At 45.0% G+C, this 27,845-nt stretch overlaps 2 protein-coding genes across 3 annotated transcripts; both read right to left on the reverse strand.

Annotated features, from left to right (window-relative positions):
• Positions 1–1,099: 1,099 nt before the first annotated feature.
• Positions 1,100–7,285, reverse strand: SLC25A5 (solute carrier family 25 member 5). The gene is made up of 4 exons (XM_061598262.1): positions 7,175–7,285; positions 3,669–4,155; positions 3,409–3,549; positions 1,100–1,479 (listed from the first exon to the last, which is right to left on the reverse strand). The coding sequence occupies exons 1-4, from the start codon at positions 7,283–7,285 to the stop codon at positions 1,322–1,324; spliced, it is 897 nt and encodes a 298-aa protein (XP_061454246.1). The 3' UTR covers positions 1,100–1,321.
• On the reverse strand, positions 7,207–27,845 carry SLC25A43 (solute carrier family 25 member 43). 2 transcript variants are annotated; one of them, XM_061598260.1, is made up of 6 exons: positions 27,346–27,845; positions 24,878–25,119; positions 24,091–24,263; positions 14,042–14,137; positions 12,650–12,784; positions 7,207–11,580 (listed from the first exon to the last, which is right to left on the reverse strand). In XM_061598260.1, exons 1-6 carry the CDS (start codon positions 27,615–27,617, stop codon positions 11,404–11,406), a joined length of 1,095 nt encoding a protein of 364 aa, XP_061454244.1. In that variant the 5' UTR covers positions 27,618–27,845; the 3' UTR covers positions 7,207–11,403. The 2 variants fall into 2 exon arrangements, with proteins under 2 accessions (XP_061454244.1, XP_061454245.1); XM_061598261.1 differs by lacking the exon at positions 14,042–14,137 and having other exon boundaries at positions 27,346–27,840.

Here is a 27,845-nt window from a genome sequence, read left to right on the forward strand (position 1 = left end):
ATGTTACCTTGAGCCACAAAAGATGGGGGGGGGAAGGTAAGACAACCAGAGTACAAGGACACACTGGGTCTGCCTATACAATGTTAGCCGATTCCATAATCTAGTCCATCATACATAAAGAACTGATAACATTCTTGTTGATTACTGCCAGACTGGTAACGGCAGGACACTGGAAAAAATGTGTCTCAATATGCTGAAAACAAGAGGTGTGGCAGATGGCACTCGTGGAGAAGTTAACTCAAAAGATTGACGAGTTGTGCAAGAAGACAGCCACAGATGCAGCTCTATAACCTATACTGCAAGAGCTGCACATAATTGTAACCAACCAACCCTCAATGCACGAAATTTATAGAGATGATCAAAGATGAATGAAGATGATTTCTATATACCCTCCTGCACAATATCGTAACCTTGACTTCTGATACTTATATGTAACACTGACTCTTAATGGTTGTTTTATTGTTTTGTATTTGCTAAACTACTGTTTTTTTAAAAGATTCCTTACCAATTAATTTTCAGGAAAAAGCTACTAATGATCCTTTCTGCTGAAGTCACACAGGCCTGGGACCAGCATTGTTGGATACCTGCCAAGGCCCGTATCTTTCCAGATAGGTGACCACCAACGTTGTGCCTCCTCCTGTTGCTCTTTGCTGCCCCCTCACTCTTGCTGACACGCTTGGAGCATGCAGCATCCTGGATTTGCTTTGTACTCTCCCTCTGGGTAGTTATGTTGATTGGGTCCAGAGGGACAGGTTAGAAAAATAGGCAGGAGTCCAAGGCATGGAGGAGGTGGGTCCACTTAGAGAGTGGTCAACTGAGGCCATTTTGCCCAAGAGCCCCCACAAACCCTGTAACCAGCACTAAAGCTACATATTTTGGGGTTGCACTATAAAAACATCCCCCCCTTATTAGTTTTGCAGTCCATATACTGTTAGCACCAGCTGCAAAATGCCCACGGATTGAATGAGATGACCCAAAGCAGTGAACCGTAAGCCCAATTTAGCAAAAGAAAATGGCACGTTTTCCAATTATGATGATCGTTTAAGCAGAGAGCAAGTTATTCATGGTAGGGAGAATCAAAACACTTGTTCCAGTTTTTTTTAATTTTTTATTTCATTTCTCTCAAACTTATTTTAACAGGAGTGACTGAATAAAAATAAAGTTTGAGTCCCATTGTCAGGGGAATGACTTGATAAACAGACCAGGCAAGCAGAACTGTGGCCCCTCTGCCAACCAGTAAAAACCTCAGGAGGAACTGATAAATAGTTTTGATGCAGTCCATGAATATTACATAGTAAGTGCCAAAAGCAAGGGAAGTGGCCTATGTGTACTTCTTGATTTCATCGTACAAGACTAGGACAAAAGCACCTCCCATTCCTCTGAGGACGTTGGACCATGCACCCTTGAAGAAAGCCTTGCCGCCTTCATCACGGGCAATCTTCCGCCAGCAATCAATTGTACCAGAGTACATGATGTCAGCTGCAGAAGAAAAAGAAAATTGACATAGAAAACAAATAATTCTTTTGATGCCTACTGCAAACCTGCTGTTCTGTTTTGCTTCCACATATATGATTTGTGCAGCATGAAGTTTTACTGAGTACAGGTCCCTGCCCCGGGGAGCATACAATGTACCATTTGACACAAGGAAAACAGGAATGGGAAGGAAGTGCAGCCAGGGCTAAAAACAGAGAAGGAACAGACTAAGTTACAGTAGGGCAAGGGAACTAGAGGATTGAGGATTGAGCGAACGTTAAGAGGGGCAAAGGCCTAGCATTCTTGCATTCCACTCCCCACCATGTTTACTTAAGTATGCAGCACACCAAATTCTGGGATGATGTGAAAAGGTTAACCAGAGGGGTGAGAAGTGGAGCAAAATATTCTGATTGGCTGCTAAGTGCTAGCCATTCAGAGTTGTGTATTACCACATACAGCCAATCAGAAATAAGGACCTGATGCTACAGTGCACCTTTAAAGGGAGAAGAATGTTTAGGAAGATAGAAAGTTGCCCAATACCAAGTCAGGCTATTAGTGTTGTCTACACTGACAGGCAATGGCTCTCTAGGGTTTCAGATAGGAGTCTCTCCCAACTGTACCTGGGGTAGCCGGAGGTTGAACCTAGGACCATCTCCATGCAAAGCATATGCTGTTACCACTGAGCTACAGCCCTTCCTTATGATTGTTCATCAAATCAGGCATATAAAATACGTTTTTTGTTTGAGAGTGTCTAAGTGTCTCAATTATTTCCCTTTTGTTAAAGGATTCCATGTTTTAACTTTGCAGAGAGAGAGAGAGAGAGAGAGAGAGAGAGAGAGAGAGAGAGAGAGAGAGAGAGAGGTCTGTACAAGTATTGCTCAATTGAGCTATTTGCTAAGGGCGGTATATAAATGTAACCAAATAAATAAATAAATAAACAAACAGAACGACGTGTTGACAGATTGTTTTGGTTGTCATGCTATTCAGACCTCTTAAACTGGATTTTAAGAGAGAAATGGACAGATGTGAGGAGTTTGCAGAAGGTGTTGCAACTGAGGTGCATGAGTTAACTTGACGTGGTCATGCAGGGGGATGGACTGGATGTCCTCTGGGTACATTCAGTTCTACATGTATATAACAAATGTTCATTGCTTAAAACCTCAAGCAGCAGAATAAGACTGGGAAAGATCATATACCTAGAAGGCATCCACCTGTTCCTGCATGATAGAGTACATTTCCCTATGGATTGCTTGCTGAAGAGGGTGCTAAAGTTGCAAGAAGCAGGGCAAAGAGACTGACTTCGCTTTCCAAGTCTAGCCTTTTTCTAATGTTTCTAGGAGGCTTTGCATTTCTTCTATAGGATTTCTAATTAGTCTTAAAATTGTTGCACTTGGGGCCAACTTAACAGGATGGCTCTGTTGTTGTTATGTGCCTTCAAGTTGATTATGACTTATGGAGACCCTATGAATCAGTGACTCCAAGAGCATCTGACATGAATGGCTCTATCAGGCAATAAATGTTTATGCTCGTGTTCAGTGTATTCTAATCAAATTTAGAAAGGCTCCAGAGGGCTTTCTCATTTTTTCTAAACCAGTTCTTCTGTCCTCGCAAGAAATTTCCCTTCCACAAGACTCAGCTTACCAGTTGAAACTTCAGTACACAGTAGCTCTGCTGCAGAACTGCATGCTCTGAATGAAAGATGTTCCAACCACTTAGGAAAACTGGGTAACACAGCTAAGTTTAGACTTGAAACAACACCACAGTGCTAGACAGGACAGCTGATCTGGTTTGATATACAATGCCTTGTGTGTCCAAAACATGATTATGTACCCTGGCACATGCATGGGAGTACACACACATCATGACAGAGATAAAAAAAAATCTACTGCACTATCAACTGCTTTCTGTCTCCCTTGCAGAGGCTTTGATACGTACCACCTTTGCGACCAGATTGCATCATCATACGCCGCCGAACTGTATCAAAGGGGTAAGATGTCAAGCCAGCAACGGCAGTAACTGTCTGGGCAATCATCCAACTGATCAAGATGTGGGTGTTCTTTGGATCAGGCAGCATTCCTGAAAGTGAAGAAATGGGGGGGGGAAGAGTCAAAGTTATTCTTAAGCTGCAGCACCTCCCAACTTTGGCTGAGAAAAAGAAGAAACAGAAGGTGGCCGTAAAAGCCCAAGGAACACACCTTTTGCAGTATCGTAGATACCAAAATAAGCTGCTCTGTAGATGATGATGCCCTGGACAGAGACATTGAAGCCTTGGTACAGCCCCCGAAGGCCATCCGACTTGAAGATTTTGACCAGGCAGTCACCGAGCCCATTAAATTCACGTTCAGCCCCAGCTTTCCCTACATCAGCCGCCAGACGTGTTCGGGCAAAGTCAAGAGGGTAGACGAAGCACAGAGAGGTAGCACCAGCGGCTCCACCAGATGCCAAATTGCCAGCAAAATAACGCCAGAACTGGGTTCTTTTGTCGACACCACCCAGGAAGATCTGCTTGTATTTGTCTTTGAAAGCAAAATTGAGGGCCTGCGTGGGGAAATATCTGATCACGTTGGCCAAATTGCCACGCCAGAAAGACAGAAAGCCCTGCTCTTTGGGAATCCGGACGACACAGTCAATGATGCCCTTGTATTGCTTGTCTGCTGTGATCTGCATGCTTGCATGTTGCACCTGTCAAAATAGAAAGCAAAAGTTAAGGTCAGCTACCTATTCAATGGCTTTGTCCCCATGACACACTAAGCCATAGGCAATGTTAACAATAGTTTATAAGCCATGGTTAGAGCAGAGATGTCTTGCAGACTATCATTTTACCCATGGCTTGCAATGCCACAGCTTAATTTATCTTTGCACAGTCTTCCCCATGCCTCCAAAATACTATCTTGGAGGCCTCTGAGGTGTCCTTTCATTGGCAGTGCCTCATTTTGGCAATGCCATTCACCAGTTTGTGTGTCTTCCCCAACTTAAGAAACCTAGTCTGGGTGCTCATTATTACCCACAATATGGATTGAAGCTCTGACTCAGGAATGGGAGAACTGTGGCCCCTTCAGATATATAGTTTAATATAAATTTCAAAAATGAACAATATTACGCTACATCAAAACAAAATATAGCACATTATCCTTTATATAGGTGAAACATCACTAGGAGATAGAATTTAAATATCCAAATAAGCCATATGACCCAGATAACAAATGATGATTAAGCTAACAGATGTCAAGGCAGTAAATCTTTACAAAAAGACTTCCCTCTGTTGGGCTACAATTCCCATCATCCCTGATTGAGGTGGTCTATACTGATGGGAGCTGGAATCCAACAATATCTGGAGGGCCACATGCGTCCAATTCCTACCCTAACTGAATCAAGAGAATTCCTGAGAAACCCAAGCAGCACAGCAAGGCACAAGTCAGAAAGATCAAGTTACAAGGGCTATATAAACCAGGCTTTCCAATTCACAATTGTCTAAAGCAAGCAATGCCTATGCCTTTTTCTTCCATCATGATAATGACACACATTTAAGATCAAGGATCAACTCTCAGTTTCTTTCTGACCCGGCCTAACAGGAGAGAGACCTTGAATGCTCCCTTTGTCCTTTCCGTGCACATCTGACCCAGGCCTAAGAATGAAAAGCCATTATCACACCTACTTTTAACATAACTTAGGTACACATCACTGCCTTTGAGGGATAAAAGAAAGAGTCATAACCATGAACTAGAAGCAGACTTCAAGAAAATACCAGGCCTTCAGGCAGGGATTAAACTTAGAGAAGAGAGACATAGGTTTTTTTAAAGAACAAAATCTAGCCTGATAAGGGAAGGCCTCCTTGTCCAGTGACCCCAATGGCTACCAGACAGGTCATCTCTCAAATCTGTATCCTAGACAGGCTCCATTTTATTTGGCCTCTGGCAAGATAACCAGACAATGTCTGTAATCCAGCTAGTGATAACTTCATTGCAAGCTGACCTTCTTTACAAAGGGGTTGTATCCAGATCTTTGCGTTCTGGCCCTCATAAAAGTCTCAAGGTGTCCACAGCTCCCTGCTCCACAGCTACTTAAAAGTGATTGGACGATTGGCTAAGAGGGGACGGAAGGTGGCAAGCCAGATCCCGTATCCCAAAGCAGGCTGCCAACTTGTCTCCATCATTCATCTGCCATTCTCGGTTCTGGACTGAGAACTGATCCCACTCTTCTTAGTACTCCTCAAGGGTCTCTGTTTGTCCCCCCCTCTAGTTGTTGACTCCTATCTTAGTTGATCAGTACTTCCAGTTCACCATCGTGACCTTGAGAGGCCACCTCTTGCTACAGCCCACACTCTTTGGAAAGCATGATTTTGAACCACAACATGCAAAGTTCTGCTAGGTAACCAACCCGTTTCTGTAACAAGGCCGCTTCAAATTCAGCTCAAGGTCAACCCACTGAACTTTTGGGTGGGTGCTTTAAAATCAAGGCAGCACCAAGGGTTCTACAGAGTTTGGAGAGATGCCACACACACACAGGTTTATTTTATCATCACAGGACCCGATATCCCCCTTCCCTTTACACAATCCAATGAATCTCCTGCCCTAAAGAGACTCTCCCCACGGCCACCCCAAGACCTTGGGCTTCGCTTCGAAGCCATTTCACTCTGGAAAGGGAGAAAGCACCACCTCCGAGCCTCCTCGAGTTGCGAGATGCTGCTGGGATGAAGCAGCCGTGTTGCTAAGTGGCAGGTTGCCTGCAACAGTAGCAGGAAAGGCAGCCTAGGCCTTGCTCTGCGGGGTAAAGGCCGCGCTCGAGTCGCGTCGCCCTTCCTACCAGCCAGCCTCGCCTTCCCCCGCAACTAATCTAAGGCCAGGCCGGGATTTGCATAAGCGGAACTAGTTCTCGCCAGCAGCAACAGCAGCTCCGCCACAGGTTCCCAGCCGGCCAGCGTGGGGCTTCCTACCCTTCGACCGGTGCGTGTAAGGAAAAAAAGGAAAGCCGCGTCTGCCTTTTGGATACGGGGCCCTAACCGATCGCATGCGCGGAGCACCACCAAAGCCTGAGCCGCCGGGGGCGGGGGGAAGAGGAAGAAAGGAAGCCCGATCGCAAGCCTAGCATGGAATGTTAGGCCCGATCTTGGATGCCAATGAAGGCCACGGCCCACCCATTGAACCGGCGGGCAGAAAAGAGGGAGAAAGTCTATTCTAGGCGAAGGATAGGCAAGCTCAAAATTGAAGCTGGAGATATAGTTTTGCCGCTCTCTGGTCCAAGCAGCGGAAGGAGGGAACTAGAGGATGCCCGGGCCTACATCTCCTTGGAGCGACCTTGGGGGGGGGGGGTTGAGAAGAGCAGAGAAGGAAGAGAGTGACGTCTTTTTAAAAAATCCCCTACATCGCCTTGTTGCCGGGATGTGCCACGAGGACGCATCGCTCCAGACAAAGGCGGATAAGGTCGGCGCGCCTTAGCGCACGGAACGCCCAAAAGCACGCTTTGCGCCCGAGGCAAAAGCAGCTTTCCAAGCCAATCGACCGGTCCCTGCTCCCTTTAGGAGCCCCCGGCACTGTTCTCCGAACCCCTAGCCCTCCCCACGCGATCCCCAGACAACCTCAAAGCCAACGGGAGAACTACTTTTTCAGGAGCCGCTTCTCTCTTTCCCCCGTCCCCTCCAAATCGCCCTTTTCAGCGCTCTCCGCCGGAAGAGCGTCCGATTCCATCACCACCATCCCTGTACCTGCAGAAGCAGCTTGACTCTCTCGATGGGGGCCACCGCCGTCTTGGAGATCGCGGCCGCCACGCCGCCCGCTAAGAAATCTTTCATGAACGAAATAGCTTGGTCAGTCATGATGCCGGATAGGAAAAGTACGCTGAGCGCACGGGAAAGGGGAACGGGAGAATTACTTGTGAGATTCGATGGGAAGAGAAGACGGCGAGGGGAGAAAACTGGCCCCAGACACAAATGGTGCGGAAACGGCCGACTTACTGAGACCGAGCAACTGAAATGGCCGGTTTTTATACCGCTCAGGCTTTAACGTGAGAACGGAGGGAGGAGAAACGCGGGCATCTACGCACAGCCGCTTCCCATTGCCCTGATTGGCTCCGAGCTGGAGGGAGGGACTGCAGAGAGAACTGCAGTGGTGGTGTGGTCTGTGTCCTCCTTCTCCCGCCCCCCCCCTTTGGGAAGACCCTGGCAGCTGGGAGGATCACACGCTGCCAGTGATAATGCAAAGAAGCCCCGATCCTAAGTTGACAAGGCGTGCAGCGGATGTGGCGCAGTAGGCGAAGCGCATGAAGGAAGAGGGCTCTAACCTTGGAAGGGGACAGGGAGGCAGAGCTTCGCTTAGGGAAGGAGGCGGTATGGGCTTGCACCTGGATGACGCTCAATGACGCAGGCAGGGTGTTCCTTGGGCAACTTCAGGAAGGAACAGGCTGTGTGTCCTTAAATGCATTCTCTGGCTGACGGCACCAAGGTGGGAATGGCGTCCTTCAAACCCGCCTCCCCCCCCCCGTATCTTTATTGTTGTTACTACTATCCTTATTCTGATCAGATTCTCCCTTCTGCTCCCTTACGGCAGGGGGTGGGGAACTTTTTTGGCCTCCTCAGGCCAGGTCTTTATCCGCTCTCCCATCCCATGAGTCAACTTTGGCAGGTGGGCAGGACCACATCAGATGATTGTCAGGTGGCAGGTCCCACCCACCTGTCAAAATTGGTGTGTGTGTGTGTGAGAGAGAGAGAGAAGGGGGGGGTCCTGATCAAGCAGGATTGAACTTCCCATGTGCAAGGAGTTCAATCCTGCTTTCTGCAGGGATGGGCTGCAAGGCCAGCCAATCCAGCTGCATCTCTCTGCCTCCCACCTAATGTCACATATGGCATCAGAAGTGAGGCAGGTGAGTGTGGCTTAGAGAAAACAATCTTGCGGGCCAAATTGGAAGGCCTGGGGTTTCCCCACCCCTGCCTGACCCCTAAGCCCTGTGGGACTGAAGGCAGCAGAGCCTCTCAATGACAACCCCTCCTGCCAATTATGACAGGGCACCAATCACCTGAAGGGCTCCTGTGTGTGATTTTGTGTACTGAATCTCAGGCAGGGGGTCTTAGCTCAATTGGTAGAGCATACGCTTTGCATGCAGTTGCTCCAGGTTCAATCCTTGGTGTCAGTGGGCCTTGTGCTGGTCTTGGGGCCCTGGCAACTGCTAGACCAGGAGTGGGGAACCTCAGGCCACAGGGCCAAATGCGGCCCTCCAACCCTTTCTGCCTGATTGTTGGGACTCTTCCCCTCACCAATCCCCTTGGAGTGTTTTTGCCTGGCTGGAACGTGCCCTTGACTTCTGATAATGCCTCTTGCTTGCCCGGATGGAGAACAGAGTGTGGTGTGTGTGTGTAGAAACTAGCCTACTGTACAACAGTAAAATTCACAATTCTTGGTTCGCCCTCTTTTGCCTCTGGCTCGACGCACCAGCATGTGGCCCCCTGAAGGTAGCCCCCCCCCAAAGGAATGGAGTCCTTGGGCTGAAAAGGTTTATCCAATCCTGTGCTAGACCTTGCCATCCTCTGGAGCCAGACCAGATTCTGACAACCCATGTCAATAATAGCGAGACTTCCAAGAGGAATGATTCTTCTTGCCTACAGAGATACAAAATATGTTTACAGGGCTCCTGTGCCACTTTAATAGCTGTACAGAAGCGGGGATTTCAGCAAGGGCAGTTTGTCTTACTCTTGTATGACACATTTTAAAAATTTTATTGTAAAAATATTTTGTATCCCACTATTAATAAAAAAATCAAAGCAGTTTGCGATCATATCTATATATACAGTAAGACCATGTAAAAAAATTAATCAGAAATCATTAACTAACTATTGCAGAAAGATATATTTTGTGCCTGGTAGCACAGAAAAGTTTTCAGCAGGCATTAAGCCTGCTGAATCTCTACTGGCACAGCATTCCACAGGACTGAGCTGATGACACAAAAGGCTCAATTTCTTGTTATCAAATGAGCCTCACCAACTTGGGGAATGACCAATGATGCTCCTGCAGATGATCTCAGGGACTGAGATGAGATAAAAGGGTTCAGGTGGTCCCTAAGGTACCCTGGACCGAAGCTGTTTGGAGCTTTGTAAATTAATGCAAGAGCCAGTCTATACAGTCAGAAGCATCATGTAGCAGAGCCCTCTTAGGTAGTAATACTTCAGAATGCAAGCAGTGGTGGAAGAGAATCATGTAATTAAAAGTTCACCTTCCCAAAATAAACAGTGTACCTTTGGAAAGCAAGCATTATGACACCAGATAATTGACAGGTGGGTTGTCCCGTCCACCTGTCAAAGTTCCTTGAGCAGTGCTTCCAAAATGCCCAACAACCAGTGGTTTTGGGAACTTGGGAGTTGTGGTGCAAGGGGCTTTTGCTAGCCCAATGTTTGGGGCTTGGGAAGCGCCAAACACCAGGTTGCAAAACTGCTTTCTGTAGGGATTGGCTGCACAATTGAGTTCCCATCAGGGAACTTGATTGTGCAGGTGATCCAGACGGCTTGACATCACTGCCATCAGTTGATGTTTACTGAGAAGTAAGTCTCACTATGCTCAGTGGCACTTACTTTCAGGTAAGTGTGCACAGAACTCCAGCCTGAGAGATCAAGCCTAGGCACAGGGGCATGTAATTCTTTTCCTTATGTGAATCAGCTCTAAGGTCAGAATTCATCAAGGAATTCTCCAGTTAGAATATCCTTCTCCCATCTCCCTACCCTGTCCCCCTGCAAAAGCTCAATTCTCCCTCTTTTAAAGCCCATTTTTTAAATTTGACCGTGTATAGTCTGAAAGATATGCAGCATCAAACATCTTTTTTTATCATTTTTGTGATTGTCGGTTATCCCTTTGCATATGCTTTTCACTTTTCAAAAACAGTTCGGAATTTTCAGTGCAAGCAAGCAAATACCTGATTTCTTATTTTGGCATTCTCCCTCCCCAAAGACACTGATATGATACCTTGTCCTCCCTTCCGAGAAGACTTTGTATCCCTTTCATGGTGACAGTTGCACCAGTTTATGACAGACAGGCACAACCTGAGATTCAATGTGTTGAACACAGCCCATCTTCCATATATGGTGGCCTTATTTCTCCTGCCTCTCTGGGGCCTGGTCTACATGTATGCTAGAATTAAGTGGTTAAGGGGTTGGAACGAACTGTCTCATTTCAGACTCTGGATGGGGGATCACAAATGTCAATCCTCCCCTACATCAAAAAGCTATCTGAAGTCAGAAAACATAACAGAGCAAGGAAGGAACTGGAACAGGACTTTCCCTACTGCACTAAGTTGCTATGGTTTGCGTGTTCTTATTCTGCTGCACGTATAGCCCAGGACTCAGACTGCAGGTTCGCTTAGGGGTAAGGAACAGGGAGGCCAGATCCCTAATTGCCCAACTCCCTGCAGTTACAGCTGGCTGATCCAGTTACTGGATACCAGTAACTTCCTTTGAAGATGTGCCTTCGAAGGGGCTTGCTGTAACCGCTGATCAGGAAGCCTCTTTGAAGGAACTGTGTCCTCCAAATGGGGTGAGGGAGCCCCTCAGCTGCACTGCAGGATTCCCAACGGTATTGACAAGGAGTCTTGCCTCCAAAGGAGCAGGCAGGAGTTCACTTTACACTCCTGATTGTTATAGCCACGTCCGTACTTGCCCCACACTTGACATCACATGTGGCCCACAGGCTGGAGATTCCTTACCCTTGGCTTAGTGCATAGCAGGCCATAACTAGTAAGTGGTGAACTCCACTGCCTTGGTGGGCCATCCAGTTGTGTACGCCTGGTGTTCTCACTAACAGGCCTTTTAAGTAAGAAGTGGCATGCTATTAACAACAGTTCAATGTCTTCATTGATGTCTCCCTGATGAAGAGTAAGCAGCTGGTAGTAAGTCACAATGTCCTATTTTACAGTGTGGCTTTCCAGTATAGCTTTCCAGAAAATGCTTCCTGGGGCTTAAAAGTTTCTTCTTCCAAGGAGTTTAAATTCTTTGAGTTCTTGAGGCTGTAAACTCTGGTCCACACCTGGAGTTAGCTTGTAGCTTAGAGGGGAATCAATGTAACCATTTCGATACAGGCAGACACGCTTGCAGAATTCAAAAGTGCTGAACATGACCCCAAAATATGGGACAATCTGTTTTAAAAACAAACAAACATCTCCACATTATTCATATGATGATCTAAGCTTCAAACCTGCTAGGGAAAACTCTTTGGTTAGGGTATTGGTCTTTGAAAAGCAGGGTTGCAATCTATAATTATATTAATTAGATCATTGATTGATTAATTAGATCAATCAACTAAAACTACCTGGTGGAAGGCCACTGTTACAGTGCAAGCCTGTGCATATTTGCTCATGCAGAACGATATGATCTAGTGGTCAGAGTGCTGGACTAGAGTCTGGGAGACCTGGGTTCAACTCCACACTCAGCCATGAAGCTCACTGGGTGACCTTGGGGAAGTAATCTTAGATCAGCTCAACTTACTTCACATGGTTGTTAGGAGGATAAAATGGGGAGGGGAAGAACTATCTTGAGCTCCGTGCAAGAAAGGCAGGATATAAACGTACATAAATAATTAAGCCCACAATAGGGACTTAGTTCTGAGTAAATGTGCATAGGATTATGGTGTTAATCAGCAATGACAAATTTAAACCAGTGGTGGGCCATGAATAAAGTGTACACATTATTTTAAAAAAAGTTATTTTATTTCTGGTGCATTACTATAAACAGGGAGTTTTTTTTTTCCCCAAGCACAAAATCTTGAAAGATGGACCTTTGTTATGTTAAAGAGTGGTAACTTTTCAAAATTGTACGCAATCCTATACTAATATCTCAACAAAACAAAAACCCACTTACATTAAGGATTAGGTCATCCTTGACAGCTGCCTTGAAATATATGAGAACTGTTGAGGTATGTGTGTTTTTGTATAAATAAGCAAATATATTCAGATCTCACTTATTAAGAACAATATCATTAATATTTAAAAATACCCCCAATATGAATGGTTTAAGGCCAAAATTGACCCAAGAAAGGTACAATCGGGTATGCACAAAGGTTTTAAAGAAAAACAGAGATGACCAAATACAGTGAACGAGTCAAACAATCTATTCACATGAACATGGTTAAATCCCAGCGGGGGGAAATTGGGAGCACAATGAACCAGACTCCCACTGGTATTGATCAACAGGTGCAGGATTACGTACCCTGAGTAAGTTAGCAGTGAGTCCGTTCCACAGGGCGAGCACTCCCTTTGTCTTCACTGTTTGCTTAAAACAGTCTACCATGCCCGTAAAATGGATGTCAACCCCTCCATGGCGTGGGAGGCAAGGACTCTGAGCCTGCTCCGGAGAGAGCACAGAACCATTTAAAAGAAATAGAATAAATGCCATTTAAAATAGAGAGGACCTGTTCTTGTGACATCCTTTCAGTGCAAGCCTAACCACGTCTGCTCAGAAGGAAGTCTTATTAAATTCAGTGGGGATTACTTCCAGGAAAGTGGGGTTATTATTGTAGGCTAAGGTCGCTTCCAGACATCTTATTTATTGAGCATTCGTCCTGAATTGATTACACAAAGTTTGTGGGGAGGTTGTACGGTGTTGGCTATTTATTGAGCATTCATCCTGATGGGGATGGGGGAGGTTATACAATGTTGCATCAAGCAAATGCTATCCCACACTTTTTAGTGTGTTTTTTCACCACTTTCCTAAATGCAAAAAGTCTGGGTTTTGGAGGAAGTGGATCTCTTGTGCAAGAGCACCAGATCAGCTGTAATTGCATAAGCTTTGTGGTCTGGAAGCACCCTTAGTCACTAACATACAATCTGATGCATGTTTGCTCCATATCAAGTTGTGCTGTTTTCCATGGGGCTTACTCCCACATAAATGCACATATGAATGCAGTCCAATAGCACAATCACATGCATGTCTCAGAACCTCCAATTGAATTAAATAAGGCTTACATTCTCAGGTAAGTGTGCAGAGGACTGCAGTCTTAGTTTGGTTGATACCACATTTTATCAATTTTGGGCACAAGATTCAGGCTACTGAGTATCAGCCTTGCACCAATGCAAAGACGAGGAGAGATCTACTTGGGTTTCATTCTGCGCCACAGATTATCTGATCCCATTTGCCTAAATCACTCATGGCAAACCTGTGGCCCTTCAGATGTTATTGTACTCCAACTTATCATAGATGGTAGGAAGCAGTCATATACTGAGTCAGACCACTGGTTCAACTAGCTCAGTATTGTCTACACTAGAGGTGGGGAACCTCTGACCCTCCAGATGTTGCTGGACTACAACTCCCATCATCCCTGGCCGTTAGCTATGCTGGCTAGGGCTGATGGGAGTTTGAGACCATCAGCATCTGGAGGGCTACAGGTTCTCTGTCCATGGTCTACACTGACTTGCAGCAGCTTTCAGACAGGGAACATTCTCAGCCCTACTGAGAGATGCTGGGGATTGAACCTGCATCCTTCTGCATGCAAAGCAGATGGTCTACCACTGAGCTATACGGCCCTTCATTGTCATGCTCAACAATTTAGAAACCGCTACTCCAACTATGCTGAAGGAACATGACAACAACTTCAGTACTTACAGTGAGGAATCTCTTGCTTTCTCTCTGGCCTAGTTCCCATACAAATGTTATGTTAAGCCATGTTTGCAAGGCCCTGTGTGAGATGTCCGCCAAGACCTACAAGTTAAGCCGTAAGGGCAGAAATCATTTCTCATTCTTCAATTTTAGAAAGCACTTTGAAGATAAAAGAAGATACTGATGTTGCAGGTTCACCTCAGAAACTTTCATGCACAGAGGAAAGAAGCTCCTTTTCTTACAACAAATTAAGACTGGTTTACAGGCAAGGACCAGAACAAAGCCACAGAATGGACCACACAGTTTCAGCCTTTAGGAGAGGGATCATGTTTTTTAATATGCTCCCCTAGGTTAAAAACTCCTTATCAACAGAAAACCAACACCGCAGACAAAATTCCCTGAGACACTATGTTTCTATTTGCGGGAACTTAAAACAACAACAGAACAACAAGAATGGACTTAGTCGCTAGGAGATTCATACTTTCAGCCTGGAAGGACAAATATGAGTCAACTATTATGCAATGGTTTGAAGACTTAAAGACCCTTGTTACATTTGAGCATACTTTCTACAAACACCAGTTGCGCCTGGATGCCTATTTGGATAGCATATATTGATCTAAACTAAAATGGATGTATAGATGTTTAAATGTTCTGGTAATGCGAGCTGACAAGGTTTTTCCTCTCTCTTTTATCTTTAATAAAATTGTAATTAAAAATAAAACAACAACAACAACAGAAGAGCATTCAAAAGTGGTATCCCCAACTTGCAACCTGTAGTGGTACAGCCTATCTGAACACCTACCTCCTTCCCATCTCCTTCTGTTATATATGCAGATCCAGTTTCAGCTGTGGGCTTCCATGCGGGAAGCTCTTACCTGTGTATGCTTTCCACACGTACCACATCACATTTAAATACACTTACACCATTCACATGTAACGCTAGCATACCGGCATTACAGTTCTCTGGGCTACCGATCACCCGAGTTAGCATGCAAATGGGTAAGCACATATGAGCAAAGGCATTTAAACATGACCAGATGTGTGTGGAAGGTTTGCAAAGGAAGAACATTCCCTGTGCCCCATATCTACATCAGTAGGGACTAGGGTTGCCAGGTTCAGGGCCAGGGCCTGAGACTGATCCTTTGTCTTTAGGAGAAGAGAAAGTCTGCCAAGTGCAGGTGTTCTTGCAACTCTGTAATGGGAAAAATGACAAGGTGGAATTCTCCCTTCCGCCTGCACAGCTTTTAAAGATACAGAAGACTTCTTGAAGGCTGGGCCTGGCAACTAAGAGGTCTTCTGTATCTTTAACAGCTATGCAGGGGGAAAGGAGAATTCCACCTTGTGGTTTTTCCCATTACAGTGTTGCAAGAACACCTGCACTTGGCTGACTTTCTCTTCTTCTAAAGATACAGGATCAGTCTCAGGCCCTGAACCTGGCAACCCTAGTAGGGATTCTAGCTCAGTGATAGAGCATCTGCCTTGCATGCAGAAGGTTCCTGGTTCAATCCCCAGCATCTCTGGGTAGGGCTGGGAGAGACCCCTGTCTGAAACCCTGGAGAGCTGCTACCAGTCAGTGTAGACAATACTGAGCTAGATGGACCAAATATCTGACTTAATATAAGGCAGCTTCCTACGTTCCTATGTCTTGTATAAATCAGGCCTTAACAGCTTCCTAGAGGTGATAAGCCTAAAGTGATCCCCTCCGCCAGATGGATGCCTGGTGATGATACATGAGTTGCTTCCACTGCAATATTTTAAGTTCTTGGCAGCTCTGCTTTGTTTACTGAAAAATAAACCCTCCTAGGCATGATTCAGTTACAGAGAAGCACTTTTCAAGAGAGCTGTTAACTGGACGTAAGTCTTTTTATTGTATTAGCTATCTGCTTTTTAACTGAGGAATAGATTACATTTTAAATAAATTTTCCCATCACCATGCCCTTCAATAAAGGTGCCTTTTGATACCGAAGCAGGTTTAAAATACTTTAGCATTAATACATTAAGTAAATAAGTAAAGCAAATAAATCAGTAACCAAGTAATAATATTAAGTTATATATAATTTAATGAACCAAACCAAAGTGGTATAGAAATATGTTAAAAATACATAATTAATAAACACAGATTTTAGTTGATCCTTCCGCTGGTGCAAAAATTCTTTGAAACTATCTTTTCAGTCAGAAAGCCTGGGAGTGAAAGATGTGTCAGCCTTGCTAATAAGGGATTAGGAAAAGAAGTAATGCAGAAGTACCTGGGGAGTTTATTTCACTTAATCTGAAATCTAAAATAAGAACACAGAATCTTTTTGAGGGCTAGGTTAACAGGGATGCTTGCAGATAGCTAAGGACTCCTAGGTTGAAGGAAGCCAGGCATCAAATCTCACAGCCCTCAGTCAAAGCTTCAATGAAGCATTGGGAATTCTGTTTGTCTGGAGATGTGCTTATTCCTATTGCCCAAATGAAGGTCCTGGGAAAATGACACAGTAATGCCTCTAGAGGGAAAAGGGTTTGGAATCAGGCACAGATTGTGCAAAGGGATGGGTTGAGACAACGGGACTCTTTAATGTTGGAAGATTGGAAGGCAATGAATGGGTTTTTTAAAAAAAACACATTAAAAGTTGTTACTACTTAAGAATTCCTTTGCTGGTTGACATTACACTGGCCACAGAGAACAGGGCTTCTGGACCTTTAGTAATAGTGTAAAAAAAAGGAATGTCAGCAAGTATTGCTTGTCATGCACCTGCTGAAATTGTTTCTTCTATATAACTATTAAAGATGTAGGAGCCCTGTCCTCTTTTGTATCTGGCCACCCTAGCTGAGACAAAGGTCGCCAGGTATCAGGGTCTGACCTAATATTTTAGGATTCTCTAAAATGTTGACCCCTTTTCTTAGGATGTCCATTTATAGCTATCACAGCCAACAGAAACACTGGCAGACCTGCAGTCCTCCAAGAATTTGGCTTAGGCTCCAGTCCTGTACGCATCTCCCTGGGAGTAAGTACCACTTAACGCAATGGGTCTTCTGAGTAGACCTATGCTGTTAATTGGCTTTTGGAAGTTACTTAAATTGATGGCCATCACCAGATCTTATTGTGGTAAATGCCATTATAGGATTGTCAGATGCAAAAGAGGGCAGGGCTTTTGCACCTTTAGTTGTACAGAAGAGGGAATTTCAGCAGGGGAAACAACTAATAAAGATGCAGGAACTCTGCCTTCTTTTGTATCTGCCCACCCTAGTTCCACATGTGTATTTCCTTTGATCTGTCCTGAAATTCACTCTTGACGGTTTGAAACCTACCACAAATCAATTTGTTTTGGGGATCCCAAATTCAAGTTTTATGAAAGAGTAGGGGGGGAAAACTGAAAAAGAAATAAGACAATTGACAGGAAAAATCACATGTAGTAACAATCCTATTCATGTGTACTTAGCAGTAAGCCTACTGAATTCAATGGGACATACTGTCAGGTAAATGTGTATAGGATTGCAATCCTGTGCACTTACTTGGGAACGTGTCCAACTGAGAACAGTGGGACTAATTTCTGGGCATGCATCTATAGGCTTGCCCTGCATACACCCAATTCTACGCACATTTTGTCAAAAATAGCCCCACTGAGTTTAATGGGACTTGTAGCACAATCCTAACCATGTCTCCTCAGAACTAAGTCCTATTGAATTCACTGGGGCTTACTCTCAGGTAAGTGAGGTTAGGATTGCAGCCTTACTCCCTCAAAAGTGTACCTAGGAGATTGCAGCACATGTGAATGCTGTAAAGGAAGGAGGCTGCATAGTTCAGTGGTGGAACATATGTTTGGCATGTAGAAGGTGTCAGGTTCAATCCCTATCATTTTCAGTTAAAAGGACCTCTGCCCTTCCCTTCCTCTAGAACACTTGGGTGTCTTGTATTATTTGGATAACCCTGGGAGAGCTGACAAAGACTGACACTTACTGCTAGGTATATCTACACTTATAAAACTGGCAGTTTGCAAACTTTGGTGGAAAATCTACAGTCACTGCTAGCTGACGGTGGCTGCGGGAATGCTTGGCAGCATGCCATCAACCTTGCCATTTTTCTCTCAGTGAAAAGAGGCTTTGAGATGATGGCATGAAATAGTACCATCAACTCCCTAAATGTAAGTGCAGTCAAAGCTCCAGAAACTCCTCGCTCTCTAGGCCTAGACAAAGGGCCAAACTATATGTTATGATGAGACGTCTATGGTTACTCTGACGTTTTAATGAAACCCAACAACGCCTGAATGGATACATGTGCCAGGTATGTGTTTCTTATCATTTGACCAGAGAAATGGCATGGGTTTGTTTAACCCCTTCCACCCAAGTGGCTTTACAAAACATAGTTGCTCCCCTCCCCCAGCGGTTAACATCCTGTTTCCAAAAAGAGGCCATATATGATTGCTGGATCCTATATTTGAATATTGATGATTCTGCAAATTAGTGCAGTGTGTAGATAGTGACCATTCATTCATTTTGCTAGAAACAATGGGGATATCTTGAGATAACTGAATTCACACGCAAGGAACTGTTGAAGAAGAATACATGCCACTGAGGAAGGCTGATTAAGCCGAAATGCGTCTGGCATTCCTGTGTTTTTAGACCTTCATTGAAAAATACTGAGAACATTTCATGTACTGTGCTGGTTTTGTCCTTCTCTTAATTCATATTACTGCATGTTTCTACTCATGCTGTGCATACGTTATTATATTCTTATAGTTCATGGATGTAGCCACCTGGAGTCTCTGTAGTGCTTAGATTTTATTTAAAATTTGTACTTCCCTAGTTTTTATTTTATTTTGTGATCCTTGTTTCTACTTTTCACATTCATGACACGGTTCAACTTTTTTCTTATGCGCTGTTTGTATTAAATGATGCATATGCATCCACTGGCATCAGGTTTAGTCTATAAATAGGCTGAAAATGTAGCGTATTTACTATTTATAGTTTGTTTACCTTGACTTTTGGACTTTACGTCTCCATCATTTGTTAATCAGAAGTCAACAGCCTCCGAGCGCAGAGAGGATCCACTCCACTACCGTTTTACCTATTTCTCATCATCAGGTGTCATGTGGTGGTGTTTTACTGTTCTTCAACCTTGGGTCTCCAGATGTTGTTGGACTACAGCTCCCACCATCCCTGACCACTGACTAAGTTGGCTGAGGATGATGGAAGTAGAAATCCAACTATCTCTGGGGACCCAAGGTTGAAGAACACTGACTTAGACTAATGGCATCACCCATGCATACATGAAGGAGGTATCAGCAGATAAGATTTGCAGAAGCACAAAACAATCTTTAGGGGGGGGAAATCCTTAAGGTGAAGTTGAAGAAACTTTCCAAAACAGGGCTATGAGGGCTTACGCGTGGTGTGGTGTGAGAGCCAGTGTAGTGTAGTGGTTGACCTAGGACTTGGGAGACCAGGGTTCAAATCCCCGCTCAGCCATGATGATGATGGTTGGCTTTGGGCCAATCACAGCCTCTCTGAGTAACCTACTTCACAGTGTTGTTGTGAGGATAAAATGAAGAGGGAGGAGAACCATATATGGCACCTTGAGTTCCTTGGAGGAATGGTGGGATAGAAATGTAATATTTCTACTAATAAATGTAATAATATTTCTATTAAAAAGATGTTTTTAATAAGTTTTTAAAGATGTTTTGTTTTAATATATTTTAATGTCTACTTTTATGATGTTTTATAGTGTTTTTGTTTGCCATCCTGGGCTTCTACTGGGAGGAAGGGCGGGATATAAATTTAACTACTACTACTACTACTAAAAGTGCTGAGTGATGGGGTTGGGGGATAGAAAATTGGGTGGAAGGGGCAATGGAATGGCAGGTGGAAGGTGGGAAGGCTAGCTGGCTGGCACAGTGAACAAAAGCACTCTGCACTGCAACATTTTGTTACAGGCCCCACTTGTGGCTACTAGTTGTTGATAGGCCTGTCCTCCAGACACCTAAACCAGAGGCTATCACTGCAGTGAATTCCATAAAAAGTATGCCTTGTGTGGGGAAAGATTTCCTTTTGTCCATAATTAATCTACTGCCAAATCGCTTTCACTGGGTAAATAAGACGTATCTCCAGGCAACCAGTCAAGAAACCTTTTGTAAAAGAGGAGTGTGTATGTTATATATCCTCTTACGGTTCTTAGTGCACCAAAAATAGATGACATAAGGAAGACATGGGGAACCTTTTGCAGCCCAAGGGCCGCATTCTGGCAATCTCCCGAAGGCCACATGGTGGTAGTGGGTAGGTCCAGAGGAAACAGTGGGTGGAGCAAAACTGTGAATTCTAGCTTTGTGCAGGCGGCCAGTTTCTGCACACCCTCACACATCCCTCTCTATCCTACCTCCAGGCAAGCAAAAGGAATGATGGGAGTTCAAGGGCACATTCCAGCCAGGCAAAAACACTCGGTTGTGAAGCAGAGCCAGTGACAGTATTATGGCCTGGGGAAGAGGTCTGAGGACCAGACAGAGAGGCCTGGAGGGCCGCATTTGGCCCTTGGGCCTGAGGTCCCTGACCCCTGATATAAGGTCTATATTAATGGCAAGTCAGTTAAGATTTTTGCTCACCTAGTAATCTCTCTGGATTTGCTTGACTATGTTAGAAGAGACAGAGGCAGGGGAGTGTGGCCCTGTTGAGTCTCCTGGACCTGCCCATAGCTTTTAGTATTGTTGGCTATGGCATCCTCTTTGTACAGCAAAGTAAACTAGGGCTTGGGGGCTCAGGGATAATGTTACAGTAGCTCCGCTCATGTTTTAAGAGGCCGGTACCAGAGGGCAGATTTGTGGGACAACTCACAGTTGTCCAGACCCATGACTTTTGTGTTGTGGGGCTCCGCATGATTACTCTGGTAACTTGAAAGTTTCTTGGTTTCTTTGCCCACACTGTAAAGGGAGGATCAAAGAGTCTGCAAAAGGATCTTCCAAATGCTGTCCTTAAGTAAAGAAACTCCAGGCGTTTTACATTTGCTAAAATGTGAAAATAGTTATGCAAAGTCATCTTTGCCTTACATTTTAATACTCTCAAGTGGTTTGTGTGCTTCTTCTAAAATCCGGCAACATGTTAGCAGAAAAGAAACCTACCCCACACTGCCACTCTTTATTCTAAGCCAGGAGGATCCATGCCCAAACATGCATACTGTACCTTTTACTTCTCTAACAAGCCCATCAGGAGCACAGAGAAAGAGAGAGACAAAGGGAGACAATTAGGGTGCACAACAGAGGACTCTGTAAATTTAAGTTTTTCTAGTTTTTTAAAGAAGAAACATGCATCCCAATTCTAAGCATATTTTGTTAAATAAATAAAACATGACCCAGATATGCTCACTCGATCACTTTGATCTACAGAACAGGCATTGTTAGAGGTGCCACATAATACCTGTTCTGCACTGGTAAGAAATTGTTCTTTTAGTGTGGCAGTACCTAAACTTTCAAATTTGCTGGCTACTGCCATCAGGGGCACTTTGGCTGTACTCTTTTCCATGCCGGCTTAAAACATTTTTGTTTAGGCAAGCCCATCCAGAAATTGACATGTGTGTTATTCTCTTCCTAGTTTACTGTTGATTTTGATTATCTTTTGAATGTTTCTAAATACCTGTTTTTAATTGATACTTTCAATGTGAGGTGGTGGTTTTTTTTGTACACTGGTTAGATATTTTATTACAATGAAGTGGTATATGCATTTTGTTAAACAAAATAAATAAATATTTACTCAGAAGCAAGTCCCTCTAAATTCAATAGGACTTACTCCCAAGTTAAGTGTGCACAGGATTGCACCCTTCAATAGCCAAAAAAGGTTTGACCCAGCTAGGTTGGGAAGAAGGAAAGGGAGTTTTTTGTTAACTTTAAAATAATAATATTTCACATGTTATAGGGCTGAACCCTGGTAATAACAACTGGTTTGGGAGCTTGGCCTCAGCTCAAATGGAACCCTGGGTTTCAGACCATCCTTTAAGGCAGGAATGGGGAACCTGAGGTGTGGCCTTCCAAGTGTTGCTGGACTCCAACACCCATCATCCCTCACTACTGGCCATGCTGGCTGGGGCTGATGGGAGTCCAACAACTTCTGGAAGGCCACAGGTTCCCCATCCCTGCTTTTAGGAGACTCTAGGTATAAAAGGAGGCTGGAATGTTCCTCCATATTCATGGACAGCCATCTCCAATTGCTGCACTGGCTGAAGGAGTTGTAGCCTAAAACATCTGGAGGGCACCAGATTGAAGAAAGGCTGGACTAGCGAGACACAAGGACGGGTTCTGAGCTGGAAATGCATTTAGCAGATGAAATAGCACAACCTAGTGGCTCAATATAATCTAACGTTTCTCCTCTACCAGCTATATACAGTAGCTGAGGACAGAACTACATTTGTAAGGCAAAAACATAAACGGAATGACTGTAGCTCAGTGGAAAAGCATCAGCTTTGCATGCAGAAGGTCCCAGACTCAATCCCTGGCATCTCCAGGAAGGGATGCAAGAGACCCCTGGAGAGCTACTGCCAGAGTGTGGACCATACTCAGCTAAGCCCCATCTACCCCATACATTTAAAGCACTATTATACACTTTTAAATAGCCATGGCTTCCCCAAAGAATCCTGGGAACTATGGTTTGTTAAGGGTGCTGAGAGTTTGTTAGGAGATCCCTATCCCCCTCCCAGAGCTACGGTTTCTAGAGTGGGTTAACAATCAATCCTTCTTCCCAGGGAACTGTAGCTCTGTGAGGGGCATAGGAGTCAGTTTCACAACTCTCAGCAGCCTTTACAAGCTACAGGATTGTTTGGGGGAAGCCACAGCTACTCAAAGTGGTATAATAGTGATTTAAAAGTGCAACACAGAGATGTACCAGTGGTCTGACTCAGTATGAGGCAGCTTCCTCTTCTCCAGTCACAGGGCTTCCAAATCTGTAACAAATGTGTGGCTGGAGCATTTGCAGGGGACAACTGGTGGGCAGAAGGGGTGAGCTTGATCCTCCCCTCCGTCGCCTCAACTTTACCCACAAGCCCTCCCTCCCAGAATTGTTTTCCCCTAGCTTGTGTCCAAGATATTAAATAAACTGGGGAAAGATCCTGATAGGGAAAGGCTGCAAGTGACAGGCAGCAGAAGGCTTAAGAACCAAAAGATCTGTTGCTATGCTGAGGATCTGGAAATCTCCCAATTATCAGCCCTTACTGTAGTTGGGAGAGGCAGCAAGGCCATGGAAGGGTGTGCCGTGCGTGCTGCACCCCCTGCAGGATCCCAGTCCAGTGCTAGAGCGAGGGGTGAAAGTTCTGACTCACGCGTAAGCGACCTGAAATGCAGCAGTCTCCTCTTCCCATTAAGTTTGAATGCTAACGATTTACTTCTATGGGAAAAGTAAACAGGTGCACTTGAGGACACCAAAGGGGCTGGGGCTGGAGGCTGAGATGTAAGTTATTAATTCAAGGCAAGACACGGCAGTTGAGTGTGGGGGGGCTTTTGTACTTGCAGTTTTAAGGAACAGCAAGTTACGGACTATAAAGTCCCATTTTACAGTGAGGGAATACTGTGGCTCAGACAGATAACTTGCCACTTGGATCAGATAAATCAGAAATCCTTGGTGATCAATTACAGATCACACAGAGATCATGATCAACCTTCTACCTGCTTTTGCTCTATAAACTGGTGCATAGTGCTAAACCTGCACACACACCCAGGTACGATATTGCCTCCAGTCCACTAGGTAAGCAACAGTGCAGCCCAGAAGAGGTGTACTTGCCTGGCCTGTGAGCCCTCCTGCTCCTGGGATGCCACCACCTTTCAACATTGCCTGTACTACTAGAACAGGTGTCCCGTAGGCCTTCCCTGCTGCCAACAGGATCCCTTCCTCCCGCTGAAATTAGGCATCAAAGCAGCATTCTGTTGTAGCCAAGAGAACACGTAGCAGTGTGTGCTTGGTTGTGGGGGTGTATGTGGTACCCACTACAGCATCTCCATTTTTGCAAATGGGCCTACAGACCCCAAAAGGTTGGCATCTCCTGCAGTGGAGGCTGGTGTGCTGCCACACCCCAGCTCTAGAAGTTATAGCAGGCCTCAATTGCATACCTGCATTTTCCTCTTGACCGTTTCAAAAGGGAAAGAAAGTGTCTGTGCAACGCTAGCTGCCAGGCAGCCGTTGATGAAGCTCTGCACTGGAGTGAAGCGGAGGCTGGGTTCAGCCCAGATTTTATGCAGATTGGTGTAAACGAGGAAAGAACCAATGGAAAACGGGATAGCACCTGTCACGAAAAGCAAACAAAAAAGACTTGCCTGTGAATGTTGTTAGGCACCTAGTGACAAGAACTGCTATGCTGGGCCAGATCAACAGACCATCTAACTCAGCATCCCATCTGCTAATGCTGGCCAGATGCCTCAGAGGAGCTTGCAAGCAGTGCATGGTAGCAATATCTTTCTCCAGCAATTAATTTCTCTCTAGAAAAGAGGGAAATGTAGGAAGTGCTTTTTCAGTTGTGGCTCCCCATCTGTTGAATGTTCTCCACAGCAAGGTCTTTTCCCCCTAAGCTTTTGATAGACTGATATGATATTGATATGCTACTCGTGTGCTGTTAAAGCAAACACAGAAGTGATAAAACATCTAAAAAAAACCAAAAAAACAATTCCAGTACAGATCCAGACTCTGAAAGATCTCTACTTGAAAAGCTTGTTGGAAGAGGAAAGTCTTCACTAGCACTGAAGCGACACCAGAGACAGCGCCTGTCCAATAGTTAACAGGAGGGAATTCCAAAGGGTATACTGTAAGCAAAATAAATAAATAGCAAAGCCTCACTGACTTTCTTCCAGTAGCCATGCCAACCCTTAATGTTGCAGAAAACAAGAATTTAGTCACAGATACCTAATACTGACAGTGAAACACCACGGTAAAGTGCAGCGATGCCTTCCTGATGATAAATCATGTACAAAGCATGAAGAATTCCTTTGTAGGAGGGCTCCAACCAGTTTTGTACAATGAGACGTGTCTTGACAACTTCGGTCGGGTATGTTGCAACAGCGGCCACCATCCCAGCCAAACTTCCTGCCATGATCGAACCCCACTGGGAGATGTGACCCAAGTCATCCACAAACAGCAAGACAAACCTAGTGTGAGACAAGAAGGGGGAGAGATATCACAAGTGAGCTACACTGGAGGCCTAAAGCCGGTGATTCACACACAACGCTAAGCCATGGTTTGTTTAAGCCAGGGGTTCCCAAACTGTGGTCCGCAAACTTCATTCAGGTTGTCCGCTGTGTGTCTGTGTATTTGTGGCTGAAGATCGGAGATGGAACATCCATTGCATTAAATATTCATGTTTATGAAGCAGTTCCCAGGATGCCACCAGCGTGATGCAGCCTCCTGACCTCGAGCCTGCTACGCAGGAGCAGGTGTCCTCCGATGAGCCATTGGAAACACCCCCCCCATCACCTCGCTCCCGCTGCCGCAAGAAACAGACAGGGCAGAGACAGGACTTGCAAAGGAGTCAGAGATTATGATCAAAAACGTTTCCTACTTAAGCTTGCAACTCACAGTGGGGAGTTGCTGAGTCAACTTCCTTCATACGCTCTAGAGTGTAGTTAGGGACATTTAGTGAGTTAGTGCAGGATTTTCTATGAAGCGCAATGCCTTTGATGTATCCATTACTTTAATAAAACGAGATTTAATTGCAAAAAAAAAATATTCATGTTTATTTTTATTGCTTCTGTTATTTATTATATTGTTTTTTATTGGATTAGAGTTTGAATTGTATGGAATGCAAATTGCAATACCATAAAATACTATATAAAAAAGAAGAAATAAAAATCATACAGCATTACAGATAATCATACCGACAACAAGAGCATTACAATTGTTACAACAGGCAGAACAATTCTTAAAATGGTCCACCAAGACTCTCATCAATTTTCCAGTGGTCCTTCGGGGGGAGGGAAAGTTTGGGAACCACTGATTTAAGTCATGAATTAACCATTAAACATGGACCACTGATGTTCAAACTATCATGGTTTGTTTCTCCAATGTTTGGTTTGTTTTCCAGCTGCTCTTGTCTTATACCTTTGTAGTTTGGTGAGTGGCCAAATAAGACCTTCCGTGAACCTTCCCTTCACTGGGAATTTCATATTTCATGGCTCACTGCTCAGTGTAAGGCTGAAATAATGAAGATTCCCTTTCCAAAATGACATACATCAGATATAAAGTGTTGGGAGAGGGAGTGTTACCCTTTTTTCCCTTGTTGGATGTAGCCACAGGAAAATTCCTGCCTCTCTGCTGAAATTCCCCATCTGTAAAACTGTAAGAATCGGATCTTCTCATCTTTTTGGGAGAACAAATCACTGCAAATGCAGTTAGCAGTACATTGCTAATACATCCATTTTACAGATAATAAACCGAGGCTGAGATCTAACACAGGTAATTTTTTTTTAAAAAAAATCACTTTATTGCATTTGCAATTTTATGTTGCTTTTTATTGTTTTATTGCTTGAATTGCTTGTTGTATTTTAATGTCTTCTTGTAGACAGAAGCACAAAACTCAACAGCCTAAGATTATTGTTTTGTTTTGTTTAAATGAGACCTGAATTACCGCTCTCCTCAGGACCCTGCCCCAGAAGCTATATCTAGCTCCCACCACTGGGGTCAAGGCAGTCCATTTCCATTTCCATTCTCTGACTCAAAACCAAACAAAAACAAGACGTTTTAACTTCTGTAATGTGGTACAAAATACAGCTTACAATGAGTTGTATGAAAGGAGGTGTGTGTGTCGCGGGGGGGGGGGGAGATTGTGCTTTAAATTCCTCCCTTTCAGATTCATATTTCCCCCCCTTTTTTTGCACGGAAAATAACATCTTGTGGGCAGTTTAATTATTCTTCATTTTTAAGGCTTCTGGTTTGATTTTCTTATAAGAAAAACAATCCCCCAAAACTTTCACATTTATCTGCCACACTCCATCGGTTAACTCTCTTTCCTGTTAGTCCATCCTTTTGATTGTTTAATATTATACATGTTTTTTTTTATTTTTGAAGCCATTTTTACAGCGCAGTCCTATACATTTTTACACGGAAGTAAGTGTCACCATGTTCAATGGAGCTTACTCGTAGGTAAGTGAGCGCAAGTTTGCTGCTTTACTGGCGTCCTCCCAGGCGCCTACAGCAATGGAAAAAGCTGGACAGTCTGAAAGAAATCATAACGAACTACAAAAATTATTAGCCACCGGAGAGCAGCCTCCCCTTCCTTCGCTGCCCTCTCTCCCTGCGACGTCACCCCGCATTGCTATGGACCGGTTGCGCCCAACATTGCTCTGAGCAAGGAGGAGGGGTGCCCCAGCCCGGCTTACCTGCGGTAGGAGGCGAGTTGTAGGGCGCTGTAGGGGAAAAGGCGCAAGCAGGCGGTGAGGTTGCCTTTCCACAGGGCCCCGAGGCCCTCGGCCTTGCACAAGTTGCGCCCAGTCCTCCAGAGCCCCCCTCGGGAGTGGGGAGTGCCAACTTGGGCCAGGACGGTGAACACCTCCAGCGGCGCCGTCAGGCTGTGGCTCGTCGCCCCGGCCAGCCCGGCGCAGCTCAGCCGCTGCAGCGCGGTGAGCCGACTGTCGCGCTTCCAGGTCGCCATGCCGCCCGGGCGGCGGCTGCAGCACCATGCCAGCTGCGGGCTGGGCAACTAGCGAGGAGGACGACGCGGCGGCGCACCGCCTACTCGGCAGGCCAGCCCCTCTGCGCGCCGCGCCAGGCCGTCGGGGGGCGGTGCCGTTCGGATTGGAGACGGGAAGTATAAGCGCACGCCGAGGGAGACTGACTCTTTGGGGTTGGAGAGGGGGCATCGAAAGAGGAAGGAGGTGCC

Source organism: Rhineura floridana, chromosome 16, assembly GCF_030035675.1.
Source record: "Rhineura floridana isolate rRhiFlo1 chromosome 16, rRhiFlo1.hap2, whole genome shotgun sequence".
NCBI classification, from domain to species: domain Eukaryota; kingdom Metazoa; phylum Chordata; class Lepidosauria; order Squamata; family Rhineuridae; genus Rhineura; species Rhineura floridana.